Here is a 23860-nt window from a genome sequence, read left to right as displayed (position 1 = left end):
AGTGAGTTGACCTAAGGCAGTGCTTTTCAACCCGGTCCCATCAGGTTTTCGGGATATCCACAATGAATCTACATGAGATAGACCTACATACCAAGGAGACAGTGCATGCAAATGTCTCATGCATATTCATGGTGGATATCCTGAAAGCCTGATGGGACTAGATGTATGTCAAGGACTGGGTTGAGAAGCAGTGACCTAGGTATTACCAGACAGAAGTTTCCGGTAACTGCCAATCCCAACTATCTGCTCTCTGGCGTCCTCCGCTCACCTCACACCTTCAAGCAAACATGCAAACATTAGCAAATGCAAGAACTGGAAGGGCATTCAATATGCACTAAGAAGTCTACCTCCATGCTCGATAACCTTCTCCTTTCGCTACATTTCTCTGGTCTGCTTGTATCTATGGACATCCTGAGAAGTGTAACTCTGCACCAGTCAGGGGCATAGCCAGGCTGGTTATTTTGGGTGGACCCACAGTTATTTGGGGTGGGCCCTCCAAACCACACCCCCCTCTTTATCCTGTATCTCTCCTCTGCACCTGGATTCGGTATTTGCCCCCACCTGTGACCTGGCAACTCCCCTTCCCCGGTGCACCTCACCATGTTTGCGGGCGGCGTCAGCAGCAGACATCCGCTGCCTGCACTGGTCATTGCAGACTTCCCTCTGCCGTGTCTTGCCAGAGGAAACAGGAAGTGACGTTAGCGATGGTGGGACATGGCAGAGGGAAGCCTGCAGAGACCAGCGTAGGCAGGAGATGTGCGTTGTCGCTCGCAAATGTGATGAGATAGATAGGGAGGGCGTTGCTAGGCCATGGACAGATCTGGGAAAGGAAGAGATGAAGCAAGGAGAGTCAGGTGGCCACTCCGGAAGTATATTGGGGGGCAGGCAGGGGGGGGCCTGAGCCAACCCAGGCCCACCCACAGTCACAAGTGGATCAGCCTTCCAGCCGTGGATTCAGCTGAAAAACCTTGAGAATGTCAGAGGGAAACTGGGAAGCTTTTCTCTTCTGCAGAGCAACCCGGGGCCCCTCTGACCACCTGTCCTGAAGTAAAGCATCCCAGGGTGGTTGGTGTCTCACCTGCTGGATGTCCAGCCTGTAGCTTGTCACCGGGTCCACCGCGTCGGGCTCCCTCTGCGTCCACTGCAAGACGTACGAATAGTTCTTGGACTGTTTCTGTGCTTTTACCGGGTTGGGAGTGTCAAAGTAGAACTCAGGGCTGTAAGCTCTCCCTGCAGGTGGAAGGGAGGGAGGAAATGGGAAACATGGAGAGATAAGACAGGAAATGTGAGATAAAGGATGGGAAAAGAGAAAAGACAAGCAGTAAGAGGATTTAAAAAAAAAAAAGAAAAACAGAGAATGAAGGCCTGCATCTTCCTCATCACAGGCCCCTCTGGTTCAGCCCTACCAGCAGCATGTGCAGATCAGCCAGCTGGGAGCATGAGCGCCACCTGCAGGCTGGGCAGTCACACCAGCTTCCCACTGCATGGAGCCGCCAGACAGCTGAAGCAAGGGAATACACTGGCCTGTGTGCTTACAATGCTCCTGTGTTCCTTACCAAATGAAGCAAGGCAAGGTAGGAGTTAGACTGTAGATGTACTGTGTCTGCTCTGCACAGGCTGAGTGCTTTATTGCATCAAAAGCAATTTTACAGATTGGTACGGGTCAGTCACTTCCTTCCATCTCATGCTGCTCAGGACTAGAGATGTGATGCATGAGGGGCAGAGAGCCAGGGTTATTTAACTGTCATCAAATCAGCTGTACGGCCATCCTGTATACCCTCCCCCCCTTCTTTCACTAAATCTCTCTGCCCTTGTAAATCTGATTTCTCTAAATCCATACATGCCCCAGGGTCAAATCAGGACCAGGCTGATCCTGGAAACCTCAGAGTGGGGTCCAGACCCCGTCATAAAGCTTATAAATCTCTACCATTTCAACAACATCTGGCCTGGGAGAATCAGCTGCAACATTCAGCCCCGAATTACAAGGGAAAGAGAAATCAGAAGGAATCCCAGCACGGACCGGGAAACCAATGCTGGGCTCCTACCAGCAGGGACAGAAACATCAAACAGACAGACAACTCAGGTGTGGGAAGGCTAACGCGTGGGTAGCGGGCGCCAAATCTGAATTAGTGCGTGCGTTCGGCGGAAATTCTGAGTTTGGAATGCGCCAAATCCCAGGGTAGAAAATAATTTCCTATTTTCTACTGAGGGAGGCATGGTGGTAATCAGCGGCACAGGCTAGGTCAATGGGTGGCGGTAAGGGCTCAGGCCGTAAATATGCACGCGCTAGTTTGAAGTTCCCAGTCCTTTAAAAAAACGCTCTTTTTCCCCAGTCGCAGTAAAAAATGGACCAGTACCGTGCACCTAAAACATGTGCCCACACTGCCACAGGCCACGTTTTACCACGGCTTAGGAAAATGACCCCTAAGCTAGTAACTCTGCAAAGGGCGCTTTGCACGGAACGACCTTTATAGGTAATACCTTACCACACATCTTGACCCTAACTTCGGGCACAAGCACTTACTCCCATAAGCGCCCGGTATCGAAGGCTTGAGGAGGCTAAGCCTCCCCAGCCGCAGCGAGCCAGCTCCTCCCCCTCCCTCCAGATCCGGTCCTGGTCCCTCACGTTACCAACCTGGCTCTTCGTCTTCGGAGCTGTCAGTGCTAACTCTCCCCTGCTGCGCTGGCGCTGCCGGCGTTCGCGCTTTAAAAATGGCCGCCGAGACTTCCAGAGGTGGCCTCGCGAGACTTCGGCTGAAGTCTTGGAGGCCGCCCTGTAAGTCTTGGCGGCCATTTTGAAGCGTGAACACCGGCAGCGCCAGCGCAGCGGGGTAGAGTTAGCGCTGACAGCTCAGAAGAGTCAGGTCGGTGACGTGAGTGGACCGGATCTGGAGGGAGGGGGAGGAATTCGCCGAACAACTCGGGAGGGGGTGGCAGGGGAGAGAAGGGAGTCGCTGGGCATTTGTGGAAGGAGGGGAGAGAAGGGTCACTGGGTATAATGGGTGCATGCAGAGCAGGGGAGAGGAGGATCACTGCTGGACATGGGTGGATGGAGGGCAGGGGAAGGAGGGTCACCGGGTATGGGTGCATGCAGGGCAGGGGAGAGGAGGATCACTGCTGGACATGGGTGCTTGCAGGGCAGGGGGAGAGAAGGGTCACTGGACATGGGTGGATGGAGAGCAGGGGAGAGGAGGGGAGAGAGAAAAAATGCTGGACATGGATGGAGGGGAGGAAAGACTGAGGAAGGAGATGAGATGAGGGAAAAGAAAGAGAGGAGTAAAACTGCACATGGATGAAGAAAATAGGCAGAAGCTGAGGACCAGAAATGAAGAAGAAAGGAGGAAAGGAAAGAAATAAATGGAAAGGAAGCCCTGGAAACGGAGTTAAGAGGACAGATAGCAGCAGAATCAGATACTAGGCCAGCATGATCAGAAAAAGAAAGTCACCAGACAACAAAGGTAGAAAAATATAATTTTATTTTCATTATAGTGTTTGGAATATGTCCACTTTGAGAATCAGGTGCTCAACATTAAAAGTTTATATTTATTTACTTATTTATGGCATTTTATCCCATATTAAACATGAATTAGGGTGTTTTGTGGCTCTACATGAGAATTGTGATATTATGATCCCTTGTTTCATATTGTTGACGGTCTGCATTTTCCGTATGGGTGGTATATTGGTGTATTAGGTTCCGCCCAGTGTAATATTTATGGTACAGTAAAGTTCTGAGTGTGTTTTTGCACAAAGTTGTGCATAGTGTTTTGCAGTTGAGCGATTGTGCTTAGAATATGCTTTGAGCAACCACTTTATTCTTTGACATATGATACATATCTAATATCTAAATTTAATAAAAGGTATTAATTGTGACTTTTTTATTTATTTTTTCTGTGTGTTATCAGACAATTATGGATTTAAGCTCCACCCCTGGCTCCACCCTTAACCCCGCCCCCTTTAGCCTCCCCAAACAGTTGGGCCACCGACCGCCTATGCTTACGCCTGCCAACTAATGACGTTATTCTATAACATCATTGCACCTAAATCCTGGGAACACCCCTGACCCGCCCAAGCCCCCCTTTTGCGATTCTTTTGCTCCCAAAGTCGTTGCAAGAAGTTTGTTCCGTTTGCTTTGAACGTACAAGCATTTGGGTAAGGTGTACAGCTTCCAATTCGAATATTGCTGCGGTCCTTTGCCTACATTTGGAGTTTACTGTTTGACCCCTGATGCAGACACGGCCCGTGTCGGGCCCTTTACTTATTCATGATAATTCATGATGGATTCACATCTCCAGTGGTGACTCGTCTTTCATCAGCCTCTACTTTTGCCTGCTCTGTTTCACCGTCGTGGAAGATTTCTCCTGTTTTGTATTTTGCTTCAGCCCATGCCCCTCCCATGGCCACACCCTTTTATTTTGTTACATTTGTACCCCGCGCTTTCCAACTCATGGCAGGCTCAATGCGGCTTACATGGGGCAATGGAGGGTTAAGTGACTTGCCCAGAGTCACAAGGAGCTGCCTGTGCCTGAAGTGGGAATTGAACTCAGTTCCTCAGTTCCCGAGGACCAAAGTCCACCACCCTAACCACTAGGCCACTCCTCCACTGTTGCTACTATTTGAGATTCTACATGGAATGTTGCTATTCCACTAGCAACATTCCATGTAGAAGTCGGCCCTTGCAGATCACCAATGTGGCCGCGCAGGCTTCTGCTTCTGTGAGTCTGACGTCCTGCACGTACGTGCAGGACGTCAGACTCACAGAAACAGAAGCCTGCGCAGCCTTCTACATGGAATGTTGCTAACTAGCAACATTCCATGTAGAATCTCCAATAGTAGCAACATTCCATCTAGAATTTCCAATAGTAGCTATTTTATTTTTGTTACATTTGTATCCTGCGCTTTCCCACTCATGGCAGGCTCAATGCGGCTTACATGGGGCAATGGAGGGTTAAGTGACTTGCCCAGAGTCACAAGGAGCTGCCTGTGCCTGAAGTGGGAATCGAACTCAGTTCCTCAGGACCAATGTCCACCACCATAACCACTAGGCCACTCCTCCATTGCGTGTCATAAAATATAGGCCTCACGCTGAACAAACGTTAAATTTATTTGGTAAATTCCAGGCAACCGCATGGTTTAAAGGCTGAGTTGCAGTGGGGGGGTCATTAGTTTGATGTCCTTTGATGATATAGGAGTACTAACCAATCGCTATGATCCTGTGCCTGCTACTCGGTATCGGTGGCGTAGCTACGTGGGGCCACAGGGGTCTGGCCCCCCCAAATTTCCTGTGGGCCCCTGGTCTTGCTGGCAGCCGCCGCATTGCCTGCCCTGCTCTGTCTTCCCCTCAATTTCACTAAAGAAGTGCGTAGGATGTGAGGGGAAGACAGAGGAGGGCAGGCAATGCGGCAGCACCGGAGACCAGCGCTGGACAACGCTTCAGCTGGAGGGGGTTGGGGATCCAGGGGCATAGCCATGGGTGGGCCTGGGTGGGCCCAGGCCCACCCAGTTTTGGTTCAGGCCCACCCAGCAGTGGAGGCAGCGGAGCGGAGGGAGCAGGCTGAGCTCCGTTCCCGAATCTGCCTCCCTCACTCTCACGGCAGCGCTTCCCAAACGCTGCCCACCGCCGCCACGATTGCGGGATTTACCTCCCTCCTCTCAGCACTCAGCAGCAGCGGTAGCGAATCATACACGCTGCCTCCTTCTAACCCGGAAGCAGACAACAAAGGTAGAAAAGATCATTTTATTTTCATTATAGTGTTTGGAATATGTCCACTTTGAGAATCAGGTGCTCAACATTAAAAGTTTATATTTACTTATTTATGGCATTTTATCCCACATTAAACATGAATTAAATTGGAACCTGGGATCATTTAATTTTTTTTTCCTGGAGAGAGTAATGCATTGCCCCCCCCCCCCAGGCTCTCTCCCCGGCTATAGCCAGCTCTGCAATTTTGCACAGGTGGACGGGGAGAAAGCCTGTTGTTAAACATTTACCAGCACACCACTGTCTAGTGCCCACCCATCCAACCTGTTGGCCCACCCAAAAATTGACTTCTGGCTACGCCACTGTGGGGATCCCCGCCAGCCAGGATATTTGCTGCGGCATTGGGCGGGGGGAGCGGCAGGGCGGCAGACCAAAATATGCCCCCCCCCCCACCTTGGACTCTGGTCCCCTCCCACTGCGAGGTCTGGCTACGCCTTTGGTTGGTATATGATCTTTCAGTTTTACAGCATATTTTAGACGCTGTCACCATATTGGCTGCTTGTGAGTAATGAATAATTTTTTTTTTGCTCTAGTGGACTGTTACCCTGGTGAACAAACAGAAACCTGGCCACGTCGGTGGCAGGTCCAATTTCAGTTACAACTGTTTCAGCAGCAGGCTTAGAACAGCAGTTTCCAGAGAAGTCATTGGAAAAGCATGTTTTTGCAAAGTGTATTTGACTTCAAGTTTTTTTTACAAGAAGATGTGTTTGCAGAAAAACTGGGACCAGTGAGGTCTCCAGCACTAAGAGAAATATTCTGGGCTTTGTGTACTCTGAGGAGCCCTTAAAAATGTATTGGAAAATATGTAGTTGAATGATGAAGCAACACCTTTCATCAGAAGGAGTGGCCTAATGGTTAGAGCACCTGTCTTGCAAGCCAGAGGTGGCCGGTTCAAATCCCACTGCTGCTCCTTGTGATCTTGGGCAAGTCACTTAACTCTCTATTGCCTCAGGTACAAACTTAGATTGTGAGCCCTGCTGGGACAGAGAAATATTCAGTGTACCTGACTGTAACTCCTTCTTACCTACAAATGCACTCAGTCTGCTGCCCCTCACTATCTTTCTACCCTCATGTTCCCGCCCCCGTTCACAGGATAAATCCCTTCTCTCAGTACCCTTCTCCACCACCGCCAACTCCAGGCTCCGCTCATTCTGCCTCTCCTCACCTTATGCTTGGAACAACCTTCCTGAGCCCTTACGCCAAGCCCCCTCCCTGCCCGTCTTTGCTTAAAGCCCACCTCTTCAATGCTGCGTTCGGCACCTAACCCTTACTGTTCAGTAATCCAGACTGCCCCTATCGGACCGACCGTTCACTTGTCTATTAGATTGTGAGCTCTTTGAGCAGGGACTGTCTCTCTTTGTTAAATTGTACAACGCTGCGTAACCCTAGTAGCGCTCTAGAAATGTTAAGTAGTAGTAGTAGTAACTCACCTTGAGCTACTACTCAAAAAGGTGTGAGCAAAATCTAAATAAATTATTTGAGATTCTGTTGCTACTATCTGAGATTTTATATGGAATGTTGCCAGTAGAGGAGTGGCCTAGTGGTTAGAGCAGTGGTCTTGCAATCCAGAGGTGACTGGTTCAAATCCTACTGCTGCTCCTTGTGATCTTGGGCAAGTCACTTAACCCTACATTGCCTCAGGTACAAACTTAGATTGTGAGCCCTCCTGGGACAGAGAAATATCCAGTGTACCTGAATGTAACTCACCTTGAGCTACTACTGAAAAGGGTGTGAGCAAAATTTAAATAAATAAAGATTCTAAAGAATAACAAGATTCCATGCAGAATTTCAAAGTGTAGCAACATTCCATGTAGAACCCCAAAGAGTAACAAGAGTCTTTGGGCTGGAGTAGAGGAGTGGCCTAGGTCGGTTCAAATCCCACTGCTGCTCCTTGTGATCTTGGGCAAGTCATTTAACCCTACATTGCCTCAGGTACAAACTTAGATTGTGAGCCCTACTGGGACAGAGAAATATCCAGAGTACCTGAATGTAACTCACCTTGAACTACTACTGAAAAAGGTGGGAGCAAAATCTAAATAAATGTTATAGGTTGCTGGTACATCTATATTTTGATAAAATGACGGCATGTTTGTTATAGGATAGGACGTTGAGCGGATCTGTGCATAACTCCAGTGACTGCCAATTAACACCAATTACTGATTGTTAATTCCTGATTAATTAGTTTACGTGCGGATCTGTGATTCATGTCCAAATTCGCACACCCAACCTTGAGCGGCCTATACAGAATCTGGCAGTCAGAGCATTGGTAGTCTCTTCTAAAAGAGCACATCAAACAATCTTTAAGTCAGATCAACATTGTTCTACTACTACTACTACTACTACTTAGCATTTCTATAGCGCTGCCAGGGTTACGCAGCGCTGTACAAGTTTAACATGGCGAAGGACAGTCCCTGCTCAAGAGAGCTTACAATTTAAAGGTTACAAACTATGTAGTCAGTGTAGGTAGCATGAATGGGGAAGGTGGTTAGGCGCCAAAAGCAAGGGAGAAGAGATGGGCCTTGAGTAAGGACTTGAAGATGGGCAGGGAGGGCGCATGGCGTATGGGCTCGGGAAGTCTGTTCCAGGCATAAGGTGATGCGAGGCAGAAGGGGCGGAGTCTGGAGTTAGCGGTGTTGGAGAAGGGTACAGATAGGAGTGATTTGTCCTGAGAGCGGAGGTTACAGGCAGGAACATACGGGAGAGGAGGGTAGAGAGGTAATGGGGGGCTGCAGATTGAGTGCATTTGAAGGTCAATAGGAGAAGCTTGAACTGAATACAGTAGCGGACAGGGAGCCAGTGAAGTGACTTGAGGAGAGGGGTGATATGAGAGTATCGGTTCACGCGGTAGATAAGACGTGCGGCGGAATTTTGGACAGCTTGAAGGGGGGATAGATGGCTAAGCGGGAGGCCAGCGAGAAGAAGGTTGCAATAGTCAAGACGAGAGGTAACGAGCGAGTGGACGAGGGTTCGGGTGGTCTGTTCAGAGAGGAATGGGCGAATTTTGCTAATATTATAGAGGAAGAAGCGACAGGTCTAAGCAGTCTGCTGGATATGGGCAGAGAAGGAGAGGGAGGAGTCGAAGATGACTCCGAGATTGCGGGCTGAAGAGACGGGGAGGATGAGGGCGTTGTCAACAGAGACGGAAAGTGGGGGAAGAGGGTTTGGGTAGACTTTACAAACAACCACACACACAACTAAAATGATGATATTGTGGCGAAACAGTGTTACAAAATGTGACCGTGTGTTTCTTGGACTGCGTTTTGTAAAGAGAGACAGTTTCAGTCAAGTCAGGATGATGATGTGTTAGTCAGTATAAGAAATTATCATAATAAATATTTGCACATTTTAGCTGTTCGTAAAGTCTACCACTAGAACAATGTCGATCTGACTTAAAAACGTAAAGAGTGTTTGATGCGCTCCTTTAGTAGAGTTTGTTCATTAGCACATGACATATGCAGGGGCGTAGCCAGACTTTGGCGGGAGGGGGGTTCAGAGCCCGAGGTGAGGGGGCACATTTCAGCTCCCCCGGCGACCCCTCTCCCCCATTTTTGACCTCCCTGCCGCCACCACCACCTTTGACCCTCCCAGCGCCAACCCTTTCGACCCCCCTCTTCCCCCAGCCGTCAACCCTCCCCCGCTGCCACCATCGGGTACCTTTGCTGGCGGGGGTCCCCAATCCCCACCAGCCGAAGTCCTCTTCTCCATCGCGGCCGTGTTGTTGATCTTCAAGGGCAGACTTCTGTTTCTGTGAGTCTGACGTCCTGCACGTACGTGCAGGACGTCAGACTCACAGAAACAGAAGCCTGCTCTTGCAGATTAGCAATGTGGCTGTGCTGGAGGACTTCGGCTGGTGGGGGTTGGGGACCCCCACCAGCAAAGGTACCCGATGGTGGCGGGGGAGGGTTGGCGGTGGGAAGGGGGGGACAAAGGGGTTGGTGGCGGGGGGGGGGGGGCAGGCCCAAATCTACGGAGGCCCATGTCCCCGTAGCCCCACATAGCTACACCCCCAGATATATGAAGAAATTGCTTTCCCTGTTATATAGGTAGTGGCACCCCCCCCCCCCCCCCCCCGCATAACCTGACTTTTGCAGTGCAGGGTTATCGAGAGAGCCACTGGCGGCGAAGACTCTCCAGGGCTGTTACCTCGCCCACAATCCACAGAGACTGATGAAGTCCTAGTTTTGCATCACTGCATGAGGGGGTTGTAGTTCTGGGACCAAAAAAACGGACTTGATCAACCCGTCTGGGATGACCTGGGTGAGGAAGCAGGTCCTACATCTCCCTTAGTCGTCACTGATTAGGAAAGTAATACTGCACCTTCCTTAAGAAATAGTAACGGAAGGTTCTGCTTTAAGGATAGAAGAGGAGGCTCTTGCATTAAACCTTACGACAAGTTCCCTGTTCTTACCACGTGCCCAAAACATCTCTCAAAAAAGCTTTCACAAGCCATCTGGCTTTTCTGGGTCCATTTGAATGCGTGTGAACAGGGGCAGGGCCGGTCTTAGCAATTGCGGGACCCTGTGCAGACCAGCTTGGTGGGGCTCCTCAGTTCCCTTGCTAGCCCCACCCCTTGCCCAACCTAGCCCCTGGGCTAGCCCCACCCCAACCCTGCCTAGCCTTGCCCCCTGCTGACTCACTTCTACCCTCGGTACTCACCATCCTCTTCTCACTCATCTCCCCTGAGAACCCTGATGGTCTCTCCCACATGGTTCCACCATGCCTAGCATCTCCCCTCCCTCTTCCTTCCTACACTCTTCTACCCTAAGATTTTGTCTCTCTCATTCTCCACCCACACTTGTAGCCCATCTCCATGTTCTGCCCACCCCTTTCTCTCCTCCACCCCTAGTCCTGCATTTCCTTGTCCCTTCTCCTTCTCCTCCATCCCTATGGTTCAGCAATCCTTCTCCCCTCTCTCTTCCCCTCAGCCCCTATGATTCAACAATTCCATCTCGCCTCTCCTTCACCCATAGGGTCCAACAATACTCTCTCCCCTCTCCCTTCTGCTCCACCCCAATGGTCCATTTACTCTTTGTCCCTTCTCCCTACCCTTTTCCCTTTCGATCCAGCATTCACTTGTCCTCTCTCCCTTCCCTTCCACCCCTATGGTCCAGCATGTCTTGTCTCCTATCTCCCCTTCCCCCTTATAGCCCAGCAGTTCCGTGTTCCCTGTGTTCCCCTCTGTTTCCTCTCCTCTTCCGCTATGGATCCAAAACCTCTCCCTTACCTACCCTTCAGTCCAGCACCTCCCAGTCCCCATTCCCCCAAAACCTGATTTGGTTGCTGGTGCTAGCGCCAGCAGCGGCAATGGGAACAGGCTGTATAGGCCGACCAGTCCTATCTTCTGTAGCGTCCCGCCCCTCTGATGTAACTTCCTGTTTAAGCGCGGGCAGGATGCTGCAGAAAGAAGGACCGGGTCGGTCCAGACAGCTTGTTTCCTTTACCGCTGCCCGCGTAGCAAAGAACCTGACTGCTGGTTTAGTTCCATGATCCAGCTCTCCTCTGCCACTGCTTTTTCTGCCCCCCCTTCTGTGAGCTGTCATGCTGTCCACAGCTGAAGAAGACCCACTCTCCTCTCAGGTGGTGGTTCTTTATTCCTAACTCCCCCCCCCCCCCCCAGCTTCTCCACCAATCAATGCTGAGGTTCCCAGTGAAATCGCGGTGACGTCATGCTCAAGGCAGGAAAGCAAAGCGCGAGCTGGGAACTCCTATGTGGCAGGTTTTTGTGGACGGGGGGAGGGGGGGGGGCGTAGATACTGGACTTACAGGGAAGGAAGGGATCAGATCAATGCTGGATCTGCCATGGGAGAGGAAACCCCATTCCATGCAGGTCTTTAGTCGGCAGCACAGGGCCCCTGGGAGTGAGAGACCCTGTGTGGCCGCACCGGTTGCTCCTGCCTAAGACCGGCCCAGAAGAAGGGATGAACATCACTATATGAGGCCTAATACAGAGGGGCTAAGACATTTTAGCAAGAAGGAACTTGGGCAGACTAGATGGGCTGAACACTCCTTTTCTGTCATTTTCTATTCTGTAAGACTTACCAGAAACCTGAAAGACACAGGTCGAGGAGCCCACGTGGTTGGAGATGCTACATTCGTAGGTGCCGCTGGCCTCTCGGCTCAGGCTGTCTATTTTCAGCTCCGAGTATTCCAGCTGCTCCAGGAGAGGCACCGTCAGAAGATTCTTGTTGAATCTCCAGATGGCAGTGGCCACCTTCATGGGGCTTCCTTTCAGCATGGTGCACCTCATCACTACGCTGCGCCCCAGGCCCTGACGGATATCCTCCAACGTCGGCTCCACTACAGGGGGAACTGGAAGCAAAAAGGAAGCAATCAGAGAGAGACTACACCTGTACCGTTTCCTTCTCTAACCCAGTCATTTAATTACACGTCATGTTCACCACTACAGCCATTTCAAAATGGCAGCTTTCAATATGTTGATACGGCTCCATTCCGATTAGACCAGCTCTCTTATATGGCCTTCACAGCATGGATATAGCATGCAAAACCTTTAAAATCAACACAAAGAGAAAAGCATGTTTCCTAGTATAACAGGAAAGCCTGCAAAGAGATGCTAACTGAATCCTTTTTACTGGAGCAACTTGAGATAGTTTTAGGCAACCTTTAATACCTCATTAATTCCAGGGGCATCTTTAAGTTGGTGCAAATGATGTGACAGCAACAGGCCCCGCCATTGGGGGTGCACCATGGCAGTCGAAAAAACACAGATCTAAAGATGGCCCTGTAGCACGGGTGGTAGCCAATGAAGTAGTTGGGCTCCCATCTGGATCCGGTAGAAAAGGAGATGAAAAAGGGGGCAAGGGAGAATCGACAGTCTGGCTGCCTCTCCCCCCTCTATCGGCTGTCTCTGTGTAAATTGCTGGGGCCAGACAGGAGAGAACAACTTCCCATGCCCCCCCCCCCAGAGGTGTTTACTGCTTAGCAAAACTGATGAGCCTTGGGAGGTGTAGGAAAGAGTTTCCTCCTGCTCCCTGAGCTGTTCCTGGCAGCTTGGGGAGAGAAAGAGAGAGGGGAGGGAAAGCAAATGAGAAGGGAAGACAGGCCCCCCAGACCCCTTTCATATCTAAACATGGCTCTCATCAGCAGGGCTGGTTTTAGACACGGTGGGGTCCGGGGAAGAAATTAAGGAGGGGGCCCCTGATACCTGATCCCCCCCTCCCCACCTGCATTGCTTCTACGTGGTTCAGGCATCTCTTCCCCTTCTCCCCACCCATAGTCCATCTCCCTCCCTTCCGCTCACCTTCTGGTCTTCTTTAACATTTTTATTTCCCTTCTCAGAGGGGTCCCAGCACGGCAGTCATCCTCACAGGCTGTCCCAAAGCTTTCCCCCTCTGCTGTGATCCGCCCAGGTGGAAACAGGAAGCGTCAGAGGGGGACGGATTGCGGCAGAGAGGGAAAGCTTTGGGGAGGTCGCAGGCAACTTGTGGGAATGGCTGCTGCGCTGGGGCTCCTCTGAGGAGTGGTCTAGTGGTTAGGGTGGTGGACTCTGGTCCTGGGGAACTGAGGAACTGAGTTGGATTCCCACTTCAGGCACAGGCAGCTCCTTGTGACTCTGGGCAAGTCACTTAACCCTCCATTGCCCCATGTAAGCCGCATTGAGCCTGCCATGAGTGGGAAAGCACAGGGTACATATGTAACAAAAATAAAATAGATACTATTGGAGATTCTACATGGCATGTTGCTACTACTGGAGATTCTACAAGGAATGTTGCTATTCCAACTAGCAACATTCCATGTAGAAGCCTGCGCGGCCACATTGGTGATCTGCAAGGGCCGACTTCTACATGGAATGTTGCTAGTGGGACTCTGGGCAAGTCACTTAACCCTCCATTGCCCCATGTAAGCCGCATTGAGCCTGCCATGAGTGGGAAAGCGCAGGGTACAAATGTAACAAAAATAAAATAGATACATGGAATGTTGTTGCTACTACTGGAGATTCTACATGGAATGTTGCTACTATTGGAGATTCTACATGGAATGTTGCTATTCCACTAGCAACATTCCATGTAGAAGGCTGCGCAGGCTTCTGTTTCTGTGAGTCTGACATCCTGCACGTACGTGCAGGACGTCAGACTCACAGAAGCAGAAGCCTGCGCGGCCACATTGGTGATCTGCAAGGGCCGACTTCTACATGGAATGTTGCTAGTGGGACTCTGGGCAAGTCACTTAACCCTCCATTGCCCCATGTAAGCCGCATTGAGCCTGCCATGAGTGGGAAAGCGCAGGGTACAAATGTAACAAAAATAAAATAGATACTATTGGAGATTCTACATGGCATGTTGCTACTACTGGAGATTCTACATGGAATGTTGCTATTCCAACTAGCAACATTCCATGTAGAAGCCTGCGCGGCCACATTGGTGATCTGCAAGGGCCGACTTCTACATGGAATGTTGCTAGTGGGACTCTGGGCAAGTCAGTTAACCCTCCATTGCCCCATGTAAGCCGCATTGAGCCTGCCATGAGTGGGAAAGCGCAGGGTACAAATGTAACAAAAAAAAATAGATATTACTGGAGATTCTATACGGAATTTTGCTACTACTGGAGATTCTACATGGAATGTTGCTATTCCACTAGCAACATTCCATGTAGAAGGCTGCGCAGGCTTCTGTTTCTGTGAGTCTGACGTCCTGCACGTACGTGCAGGACGTCAGACTCACAGAAGCAGAAGCCTGCGCGGCCACATTGGTGATCTGCAAGGGCCGACTTCTACATGGAATGTTGCTAGTGGGACTCTGGGCAAGTCACTTAACCCTCCATTGCCCCATGTAAGCCGCATTGAGCCTGCCATGAGTGGGAAAGCGCGGGGTACAAATGTAACAAAAATAAAATAGATACTATTGGAGATTCTACATGGAATGTTGCTATTCCACTAGCAACATTCCATGTAGAAGGCTGCGCAGGCTTCTGTTTCTGTGAGTCTGACGTCCTGCACGTACGTGCAGGACGTCAGACTCACAGAAGCAGAAGCCTGCGCGGCCACATTGGTGATCTGCAAGGGCCGACTTCTACATGGAATGTTGGAATAGCAACATTCCATGTAGAATCTCAAATAGTAGCAACAGTGGAGGAGTGGCCTAGTGGTTAGGGTGGTGGACTTTGGTCCTGGGGAACTGAGGAACTGAGTTTGATTCCCACTTCAGGCACAGGCAGCTCCTTGTGACTCTGGGCAAGTCACTTAACCCTCCATTGCCCCATGTAAGCAGCATTGAGCCTGCCATGAGTGGGAAAGCGCAGGGTACAAATGTAACAAAAAAAAATAGATATTACTGGAGATTCTATACGGAATTTTGCTACTACTGGAGATTCTACATGGAATGTTGCTATTCCACTAGCAACATTCCATGTAGAAGGCTGCGCAGGCTTCTGTTTCTGTGAGTCTGACGTCCTGCACGTACGTGCAGGACGTCAGACTCACAGAAGCAGAAGCCTGCGCGGCCACATTGGTGATCTGCAAGGGCCGACTTCTACATGGAATGTTGCTAGTGGGACTCTGGGCAAGTCACTTAACCCTCCATTGCCCCATGTAAGCCGCATTGAGCCTGCCATGAGTGGGAAAGCGCGGGGTACAAATGTAACAAAAATAAAATAGATACTATTGGAGATTCTACATGGAATGTTGCTATTCCACTAGCAACATTCCATGTAGAAGGCTGCGCAGGCTTCTGTTTCTGTGAGTCTGACGTCCTGCACGTACGTGCAGGACGTCAGACTCACAGAAGCAGAAGCCTGCGCGGCCACATTGGTGATCTGCAAGGGCCGACTTCTACATGGAATGTTGGAATAGCAACATTCCATGTAGAATCTCAAATAGTAGCAACAGTGGAGGAGTGGCCTAGTGGTTAGGGTGGTGGACTTTGGTCCTGGGGAACTGAGGAACTGAGTTTGATTCCCACTTCAGGCACAGGCAGCTCCTTGTGACTCTGGGCAAGTCACTTAACCCTCCATTGCCCCATGTAAGCAGCATTGAGCCTGCCATGAGTGGGAAAGCGCAGGGTACAAATGTAACAAAAAAAAATAGATATTACTGGAGATTCTATACGGAATTTTGCTACTACTGGAGATTCTACATGGAATGTTGCTATTCCACTAGCAACATTCCATGTAGAAGGCTGCGCAGGCTTCTGTTTCTGTGAGTCTGACGTCCTGCACGTACGTGCAGGACGTCAGACTCACAGAAGCAGAAGCCCTGCGCGGCCACATTGGTGATCTGCAAGGGCCGACTTCTACATGGAATGTTGCTAGTGGGACTCTGGGCAAGTCACTTAACCCTCCATTGCCCCATGTAAGCCGCATTGAGCCTGCCATGAGTGGGAAAGCGCGGGGTACAAATGTAACAAAAATAAAATAGATACTATTGGAGATTCTACATGGAATGTTGCTATTCCACTAGCAACATTCCATGTAGAAGGCTGCGCAGGCTTCTGTTTCTGTGAGTCTGACGTCCTGCACGTACGTGCAGGACGTCAGACTCACAGAAGCAGAAGCCTGCGCGGCCACATTGGTGATCTGCAAGGGCCGACTTCTACATGGAATGTTGGAATAGCAACATTCCATGTAGAATCTCAAATAGTAGCAACAGTGGAGGAGTGGCCTAGTGGTTAGGGTGGTGGACTTTGGTCCTGGGGAACTGAGGAACTGAGTTCAATTCCCACTTCAGGCACAGGCAGCTCCTTGTGACTCTGGGCAAGTCACTTAACCCTCCATTGCCCCATGTAAGCCAAATTGAGCCTGCCATGAGTGGGAAAGCACAGGGTACAAATGTAACAAAAAAAATCAAATTTTAAGGAAGATTGGGAAGGGAGGAGGAGACGGAGCTGTGGGGTCCAGGACAGGTGCCTTTTTCCCTCCCCCCCCCCCCCCCCCCCACTCACACACAAAGCCGACCCTGCTCATCAGGTTATTACTAACTCTTATAATGTCACATGATTTTTACACCTAGGAGACACAACAGATGTTCATAAGTAGGGGGCTGGCAACAGTGTTCTGTAACCCTGGGCGCCTAGGGGTCCGAGAGGAAGGTTGGATGTCAAAAGAGTTCTCCTCTGTAAATCTTTTCTTCCCACCCCCTTCCTTCTGTCTCCCTCCTTTTCCTCCATCACCCCCTTCTCTCCCCAGTTCTCTTTATCCCTCACCTTTTCTGGGGGTGGAGAAAGAATTCTGTGCTGTTGCCACCCAGTGGCAGGAAGACTGTACTGCTCAGAGCAGATGGAGCTTGACCATCAGGAAACATTTCCTGCTGCTGCTGGACACTCAGCCTAGAAATGTCTGGTACCAAAGGCGGTGCAGCACTCATACTTTTCAACCCCTACCCAAAGACGTGACTTTTAAATGTCTAAAAATATTTGGTGTGGTAAAATATAAAAAGGACTGTATAGAAATATTATTTTTATATGAACAGCTGGAGGGATTCTTTACAGAGAGCAGAAGCTCCTCAAATATTGTGCTCAATTCTGGTCGCCGCATCTCAAAAAAGATATAGTGGAATTAGAAAAGGTGCAGAGAAGGGCGACAAAAATGATAAAGGGGATGGGACGACCAGTGACGTTCCTAGGGTGGCTGACACCCGGGGTGGATCGCTGATGCGCCCTCCCCTGGGTGCAGCGCGACACCCCCCCCCCCCCCCCCCCCCCGCGAAAGGACACCTCCCCCCTGCGAAAGGATACCCCCCCCCCCAGGTGCATTTTTACCTGCTGGGGGGGGGGGGGTGCCGCACGCCTCTTGGCTTCGCTCGTTCCATGCTCCCTCTGCCCCGGAACAGGAAGTAACCTGTTCCAGGGCAGAGGGAGCATGGAACGAGCGGAGCCGACAGGCGCGCAGCACCCCCCACAGCGGCGTGCACCCAGGGCGGACCGCCCCCACCCCCTTGGTACGCCACTGGGGATGACTTCCCTATAAGGAAAGACTAAAGCGTCCAGGGCTCTTCAGCTTGGAGAAAAGGTAGCTGAGGGGAGATATGATAGAGGTCTATAAAATAATGAGTAGCGTTGAACGGGTAGATGTGAAGCATCTGTTTACGCTTTCCAAAAATACTAGGACTAGGGGGCATGCGATGAAGCTACAATGTAGTACATTTAAATGGAATCGGAGAAAATCTTTCTTCACTCAACGTGTAATTAAACTCTGGAATTCATTGTCAGAGAATGTGGTAAAGGTGGTTAGCTTAGTGGAGTTTAAAAAAGGAAAAGTCCATGGACCATTATTAAATGAACTTGGGGAAAATCCACTATTTCTGGGATGAGCAGTATAGAATGTTTTGTACATTTTTGGGATCTTGCCGGGTATTTGTGACCTGGATTGGCCTCTGTTGGAAACAGGATGCTGGGCTCGATGGACCTCTGGTCTGTCCCAGTGTGGCAATACTTATGTACTTTGGAACTTAGCTTCATTACAGGGAAATGTTCAGTGCCTAAGATATCACTACAAGAGGAGAGAGGTTCTTCAGTCAAAACTAAAAATCATGTACAAGCAAACATCAATTTGAAAGAAGTGAAAAAAAATGGGAGAAAAAAACCACCTCATAATAGCTTCAGGACAACCTCACACTGCACAGTGGTGAGGCAGGTCTATAAGCGGTAAATCACCACTTACCAAAAATCACTTTTCATTGTTTCAGACAATTGTCGCAGCAGAAGAAAAAAGATTTTCTAGAACAAATTCTGTTAATAGAAATACTTAGCTCTGCTATTGAGAATGGTAAAAAGGACCATTTGGCAAACAGGATGGCAGAACAGCAGGGGTCTAATTGAGGAGGTGGCAATTGGAAGGTCACTGCTGGGGGGACGGCTGCATCCTGAAGAACTGAAAGTCCAGTAGTGTATTTTCACGCTGCAACATGGACCCTGTTCTACTGACAAGTACACACATCTCCCTCATTCTACAGTCTGTCGTGCAAAACTGCGCCGATCTGGCGTGTAGTTAGGCGCAGTGGATAAGTGAGTGCCTAGGCGCCATTGTGCCTAACTGCAAAAGGGGCTGGAACGCAGGCGGGGCCTACGCTTATGAGCGTAACTCATGGAATACTAATGGGGTATGTGAAGAGTACAGGAGAAAGGGCAAGGAAACATGTGGGGGAGAAGAAAAGGGGGCCAATTTCTACCCTAAAACCCCACGTCAGTACAGAAACAAAAGGCTCCAGCACAAAAGCCTTGATCCTCTCAGAGGGACCAGTTTTTCTCCTTCCCATGAAAGGCCAAAAGACTACAATTCCCAGCAGTCCTTGCATAGGTCACCTGACAGGGCTGAGGGCAGTGTTGCCAGATGGAAAAAAATTTGTCACGCCCAAAGCCAGCCCCAAACCGCACAAAGACAATTTGCATGTGAATGACACCATTAATAAATATTAATGAGGCCATTTGCATACAAGTGACACCATTAAGCCCGCCTCTGTGGGGCTTCTATTGGCCGCGGCCGTGGGAAAACCAGGAAAAAACCTGCGGTGGGCGAAAAAAACGCTGGCGGGGCTTAAAAAAGCCGCCCAAAATCCCGCAACCCGCACGCGGCATGAAAAAGCCGCAGCGGCTCGCGGAAAGGAGCCCAATTGGGCGAGAAACCCGCAGCACTGGCAACACTGGATGAGAGGCGTTCCCTGCACTACAATCCCCAGGATCCTAAGGGGGAAGAGGGGGAGGGGTTTGGAAAGCCTAATTATGAGGATGTCAGTCAGCTGGAGGAGGGACCGGGAGAGGAGCCTATGGACTGGCAAACTGAAGAGGGAAGAGAGGAGTTAGAGGAAGAGAAGGCGTTGGAGGAGAAACCTATGGTCATCTCGGCCCTAGCCAGGGTGAAAGGTGAACAGTTGACAGGGCTTCTTGCAGTCTGGTTTCCTACCTTGGTGCAGGGTGGGAGGAGGTTTCTACAAAAGCAGAGCAGCAGCAGATAATTAGTCCAGCCCTGACCCACGCAGGGGCATAGCTATGGGGGGCCATGGGGGCCTGGGCCCCCGCAAATTTCATCCGGGCCCCTGGTTTGGCTGGCAGGGGTCCACAACCCCTGCCAGCCAAAGCCTTCTTCAGCGCTGGTCTCTGGCGCAGCCGCGTTCGCTGCCTGCCCCCTGCTCTTCTTTCTTCTTGCTCCTCCTGTGCACGCTGATGCTGAAGAAGGCTTCGGCTGGAAGGGATTGGGGACCCCCGTCAGCAAAGGTATTTGTTTCTGAGGCGAGGTGGGGCAGTGGGGGGCGGGGGGGGGGGGCGAGGAGGCAAGGTGAGGCATGGCGGTGGGGGTGGGGCAGCAGGGCGGCACTCAAAATGTGCCCCCAACCTCGGGCTCTGGCCCCCTCCCACCGTGAGGTCTGGCTAAGCCCCTGGACCTATGTGGGAGGTTACCAGGTGTTAGTGCTGGTAAAGATGGGAGGGAGGGGAGGGTCCCTTCAGCCTTTGGGAAGATATTGGAAGGAGGGTGAAGGAAAGGGCTTGACGTCAAAGACATTATGAACTGCTCTGTATATTTCTGAACTGTGTTTGAAAAGGAAGGTAAGAGATCTGTGCTACATCTATTTCTGAATAAGAGTGTACCTTGAGCATAGCAAGAAATAGAAGGCCTGGCAGAGGGCCTGCAAGTGTACTCTTCACTTTGGTGGGGAGGGAAGGACAGTTGCCCAGTTCTAACTCTAGGTTATTACAATCCCGGGTTTTATTGTGGACCTAGGAGGGGCAGGAGGTGGCCTCAAGCTGTGGGAAGGACACTGTAATCCCTACGTGTGGCTTAGACTGCTAGATAACCGAAGAGAACAGCCTGGGAAAGGATACTGTCTTGGGATATGGATCCACATGGATGCTCTAGGCAAATGTCTAGGGAGGAAGTGACTCGGGTCTGGAATGAAATGTGTAGTTTTGATTGAAAGAACAGAAAGAGAAAGAAGGAGAGAGCGAAAGAAAGAAAGAAAGAAAGATTTTCTGGAGAATGGAGGAGAAGCCAGAAGCGACTAACCCTTCTCCTCCCTGTGAGAGGGCGGAAGCAGCTTACAGGTAATAATCAGACCATGGCTTTAAGCGGCTTGCTGAATTAACCCCGGATATTTAAAGCTGGGGGATGTGCCGCTCCCGGCACTGAATAACTGGGTACATATTCTGACCCGGAAGGTAACTGGGCGCCGGCCGATACGCCTACTGTAATAATACAAAGAATGGGTCTTGAAAAAGACCTTTGTGATAATGTGGCTTGAAGTAGATCTTCTAGGCGTCTCGTACTTATCTGAAAAGATACGATTCTGGAGATTTTCAGGCTCATTTTTGAAAGAGAAGGACGCCCATCTTTCAACACAAATCGCAAGATGGGCGTCCTTCTCACAGGGTCGCCCAAATCGGTATAATTGAAAGCCAATTTTAGGTGTCCCCAACTGCTTTCCGTCACGGGGATGACCATGGTTCATGGGGGTGTGTCAGAGGCGTAGCGAAGGTGGGACTTGGGCGTGCCTAACACATGGACGTCCTCGACTCATAATGGAAAAAAAGGGCGTCCCTGATGAGCATTTGGACGACTTTACCTGGTCCTGTTTTTCTTATGACCAAGGCACAAAAAGGTGGCCGAAATGACCAGATGACCATCACCTCCCCTTACTCCCCCAGTGGTCACTAACCCCCTCCCACCTTCAAAAAACATCTTTAAAAATATTTTGTGCCAGCCTCAAATATCATACTCGGGCAGGTCCCTGGAGCACTTTAAGTGGGTGCAGTGCACTTCAGGCAGGCGGACCCAGGCCCATCCCCCCCTACCTGTTACACTTGTGGTGGTAAATGTGAGCCCTCCAAAACCCACCACAAACCCACTGTACCCACATGTAGGTACCCCCTTCACCCCTTAGGGCTATGGTAGTGGTGTACAGTTGTGGGTAGTGGGTTTTGGGGGGGGGGTTGGGGGGCTCAGCACACAAGGTAAGGGAGCTATGTTCCTGTGAGCAATTTATGAAGTCCACTGCAGTGCCTCCTAGAGTGCCCGGTTGGTGTCCTGGCATGTCAGGGGGGCCAGTGCACTATGAATGCTGGCTCCTTCCACGACCAAACAGCTTGCATCCTTGGTTTCCATTGTCGCCGAAAATCAGAAACGACCAAGTCTTGGGACGACTATCTCTAAGGATGACCTAAATGTCAAGATTTGGGTGTCCCTGATCGTATTATCGAAACAAAGATGGACACCCATCTTGTTTCGATAATACGGGTTTCCCCGCCCCTCCACTGGGACGTTTTGCGAGGACGTCCTCAGCAAAACTCGGGCGTCCCTTTCGATTATGCCCTTCCACGTTACTCAATTATCATCAACAGACTCCTGAGGCAGGCCATAGGCCTGGATTTCTGTTGGCATATTCGCAGATAGCTGATTATATCGCGTGATATAACAGGTTAGCTGCCAAGCGCTGATCGCAAATATTGAGCGAGAGAAATCTCCTGCGGAATATTCACGGATAACCAGTTAAGCACTATTTAACTGGCTATGAACCGTTCGTGGCCGGTTAAATTGCGCTGAACATCATGGGATCAGTAATCAGGACATAGTATTGTATATGTTTTTGTAGACTCCTGAAGTCTACAAAAACACTGAAACACAGCAGCTGTGTCGAGTCTTTTGAGTTGTTCCAATAAAGATATTCCGCAGCCTGGTACAATCAATGGTACTAAGCCACCTAGATTACTGCAACGCCATCTATGCAGGATGTAAAGAGCAAATCATTAAGAAACTACAGACTGCACAAAACACAGCAGCCTGACTCATTTTTGGAAAAATGAAATATGAAAGCGCCAAACCCCTAAGAGAAAAACTACACTGGCTCCCACTAAAAGAATGAATTGCATTCAAAATCTGTACTCTGGTCCATAAAATCATCCACGGAGAAGCCCCGGCCTATATGTCGGAACTTACAGACTTACCATCCAGGAACACAAAAAGGTCAGCTCGCACGTTCATGAATCTCCACTACCCAAGCTGCAAAGGTCTTAAATACAAATCAACATATGCAACTAGCTTCTCATACATAAGCACGCAAACATGGAACGCATTACCAAGTGTCATAAAAACAATGCACGACCTAACAATCTTCCGAAAACTACTGAAAACCAACTTGTTCGAAAAGGCATACCACAAAGATCCATCCTAAACACGAGGAAACAGAACTCTACCAAAACTTGATAAAATCGAACTTTCTTACACGTGACTGCTTCAACCACTCTATCACTAACGAAAGTGTACGAACTATCACACTACTTCTCATGTTGAAATGAACTCTCTATATTTGATTGTTTAACTTACTCTATAAATTACTGTCTAACTTACTCTGTAATTTACTTTATCAGGTATGAACTTTGCATTTCTCATTCCGGAAATGGCGATCGCCACTACGGCATAATGGAAGCCACATTGAGCCTGCAAATAGGTGGGAAAATGTGGGATACAAATGCAACAAATAAATGAAAAGATCATCTTTTGAACCTACGTCTCCCTTGGTCCTTTGGAACAGCCTATCTACCCTGCTCCCTGGACTCTCTCTCGCTGACGTACGTCGGGATTGAGTGTTCCTCCACTTTGTGTGGTTATCAGTAATCAGGAGCCACCACTTATGCCTACTGTAGGACAAGAGTGAATGTCAGCAGCTTAATGCAGCAGTTATTTATTTATTTATTTATTGCATTTGTATCCCACGTTTTCCCACCTATTTGCAGGCTCAATGTGGCTTACATTATTCCGTCATGGCGATCGCCATTTCCGGAGTGAGAGATACACGTGGTATTACATTAGAACGTGATTGACATAGTAGATTAAACAGTCAGTTAGAAAGAGTTCATTATCGGAATTCGAGATAGGGTGGTATTGCGTTAAAGTTCACTCGTGGTAGAGTTGTCTTTGGTAGTCAAGTATAGAGAGTTGGGTTTTATCTAGTTCAGGCTTGAGACTCGTTGTCTGGTGGTTGGGCTATATTGTTGTGGTATGCCTTTTTGAACAGGTTGGTCTTGAGTAATCTCCGAAAGTTAGTTAGGTTGTGGATTTTTCTCACGGCTAGTGGTAAGGCATTCCATAGCTGCGTACTTATATAGGGGAAGCTGGAAGCAATACTGTTATGTACCTAACTGACATTATTCATTAAACGCATCCGCT

General features: G+C 49.7%; 1 protein-coding gene across 1 annotated transcript in view; it reads right to left on the bottom strand.

Moving 5' to 3' along the window:
• Positions 1-934: 934 nt before the first annotated feature.
• The window catches only part of LOC115467380 (MAM domain-containing glycosylphosphatidylinositol anchor protein 1-like), a 27404-nt gene continuing 4478 nt past the window's right edge, over positions 935-23860 (bottom strand). Inside the window, exons 2-3 of the mRNA XM_030199253.1 lie at positions 11798-12067; positions 935-1230 (exon numbers count right to left, since the gene is read on the bottom strand). Of these exons, the coding sequence (XP_030055113.1) occupies positions 935-1230; positions 11798-12067 (566 nt within the window). The remainder of the gene's footprint in view (positions 1231-11797; positions 12068-23860) is intronic.

This window comes from Microcaecilia unicolor, chromosome 3 (genome assembly GCF_901765095.1).
Source record: "Microcaecilia unicolor chromosome 3, aMicUni1.1, whole genome shotgun sequence".
Taxonomy (NCBI): domain Eukaryota; kingdom Metazoa; phylum Chordata; class Amphibia; order Gymnophiona; family Siphonopidae; genus Microcaecilia; species Microcaecilia unicolor.
The sequence above is the reverse complement of the archived record's forward strand: the minus strand, read 5'-3'. Positions and strand labels throughout refer to the sequence as shown.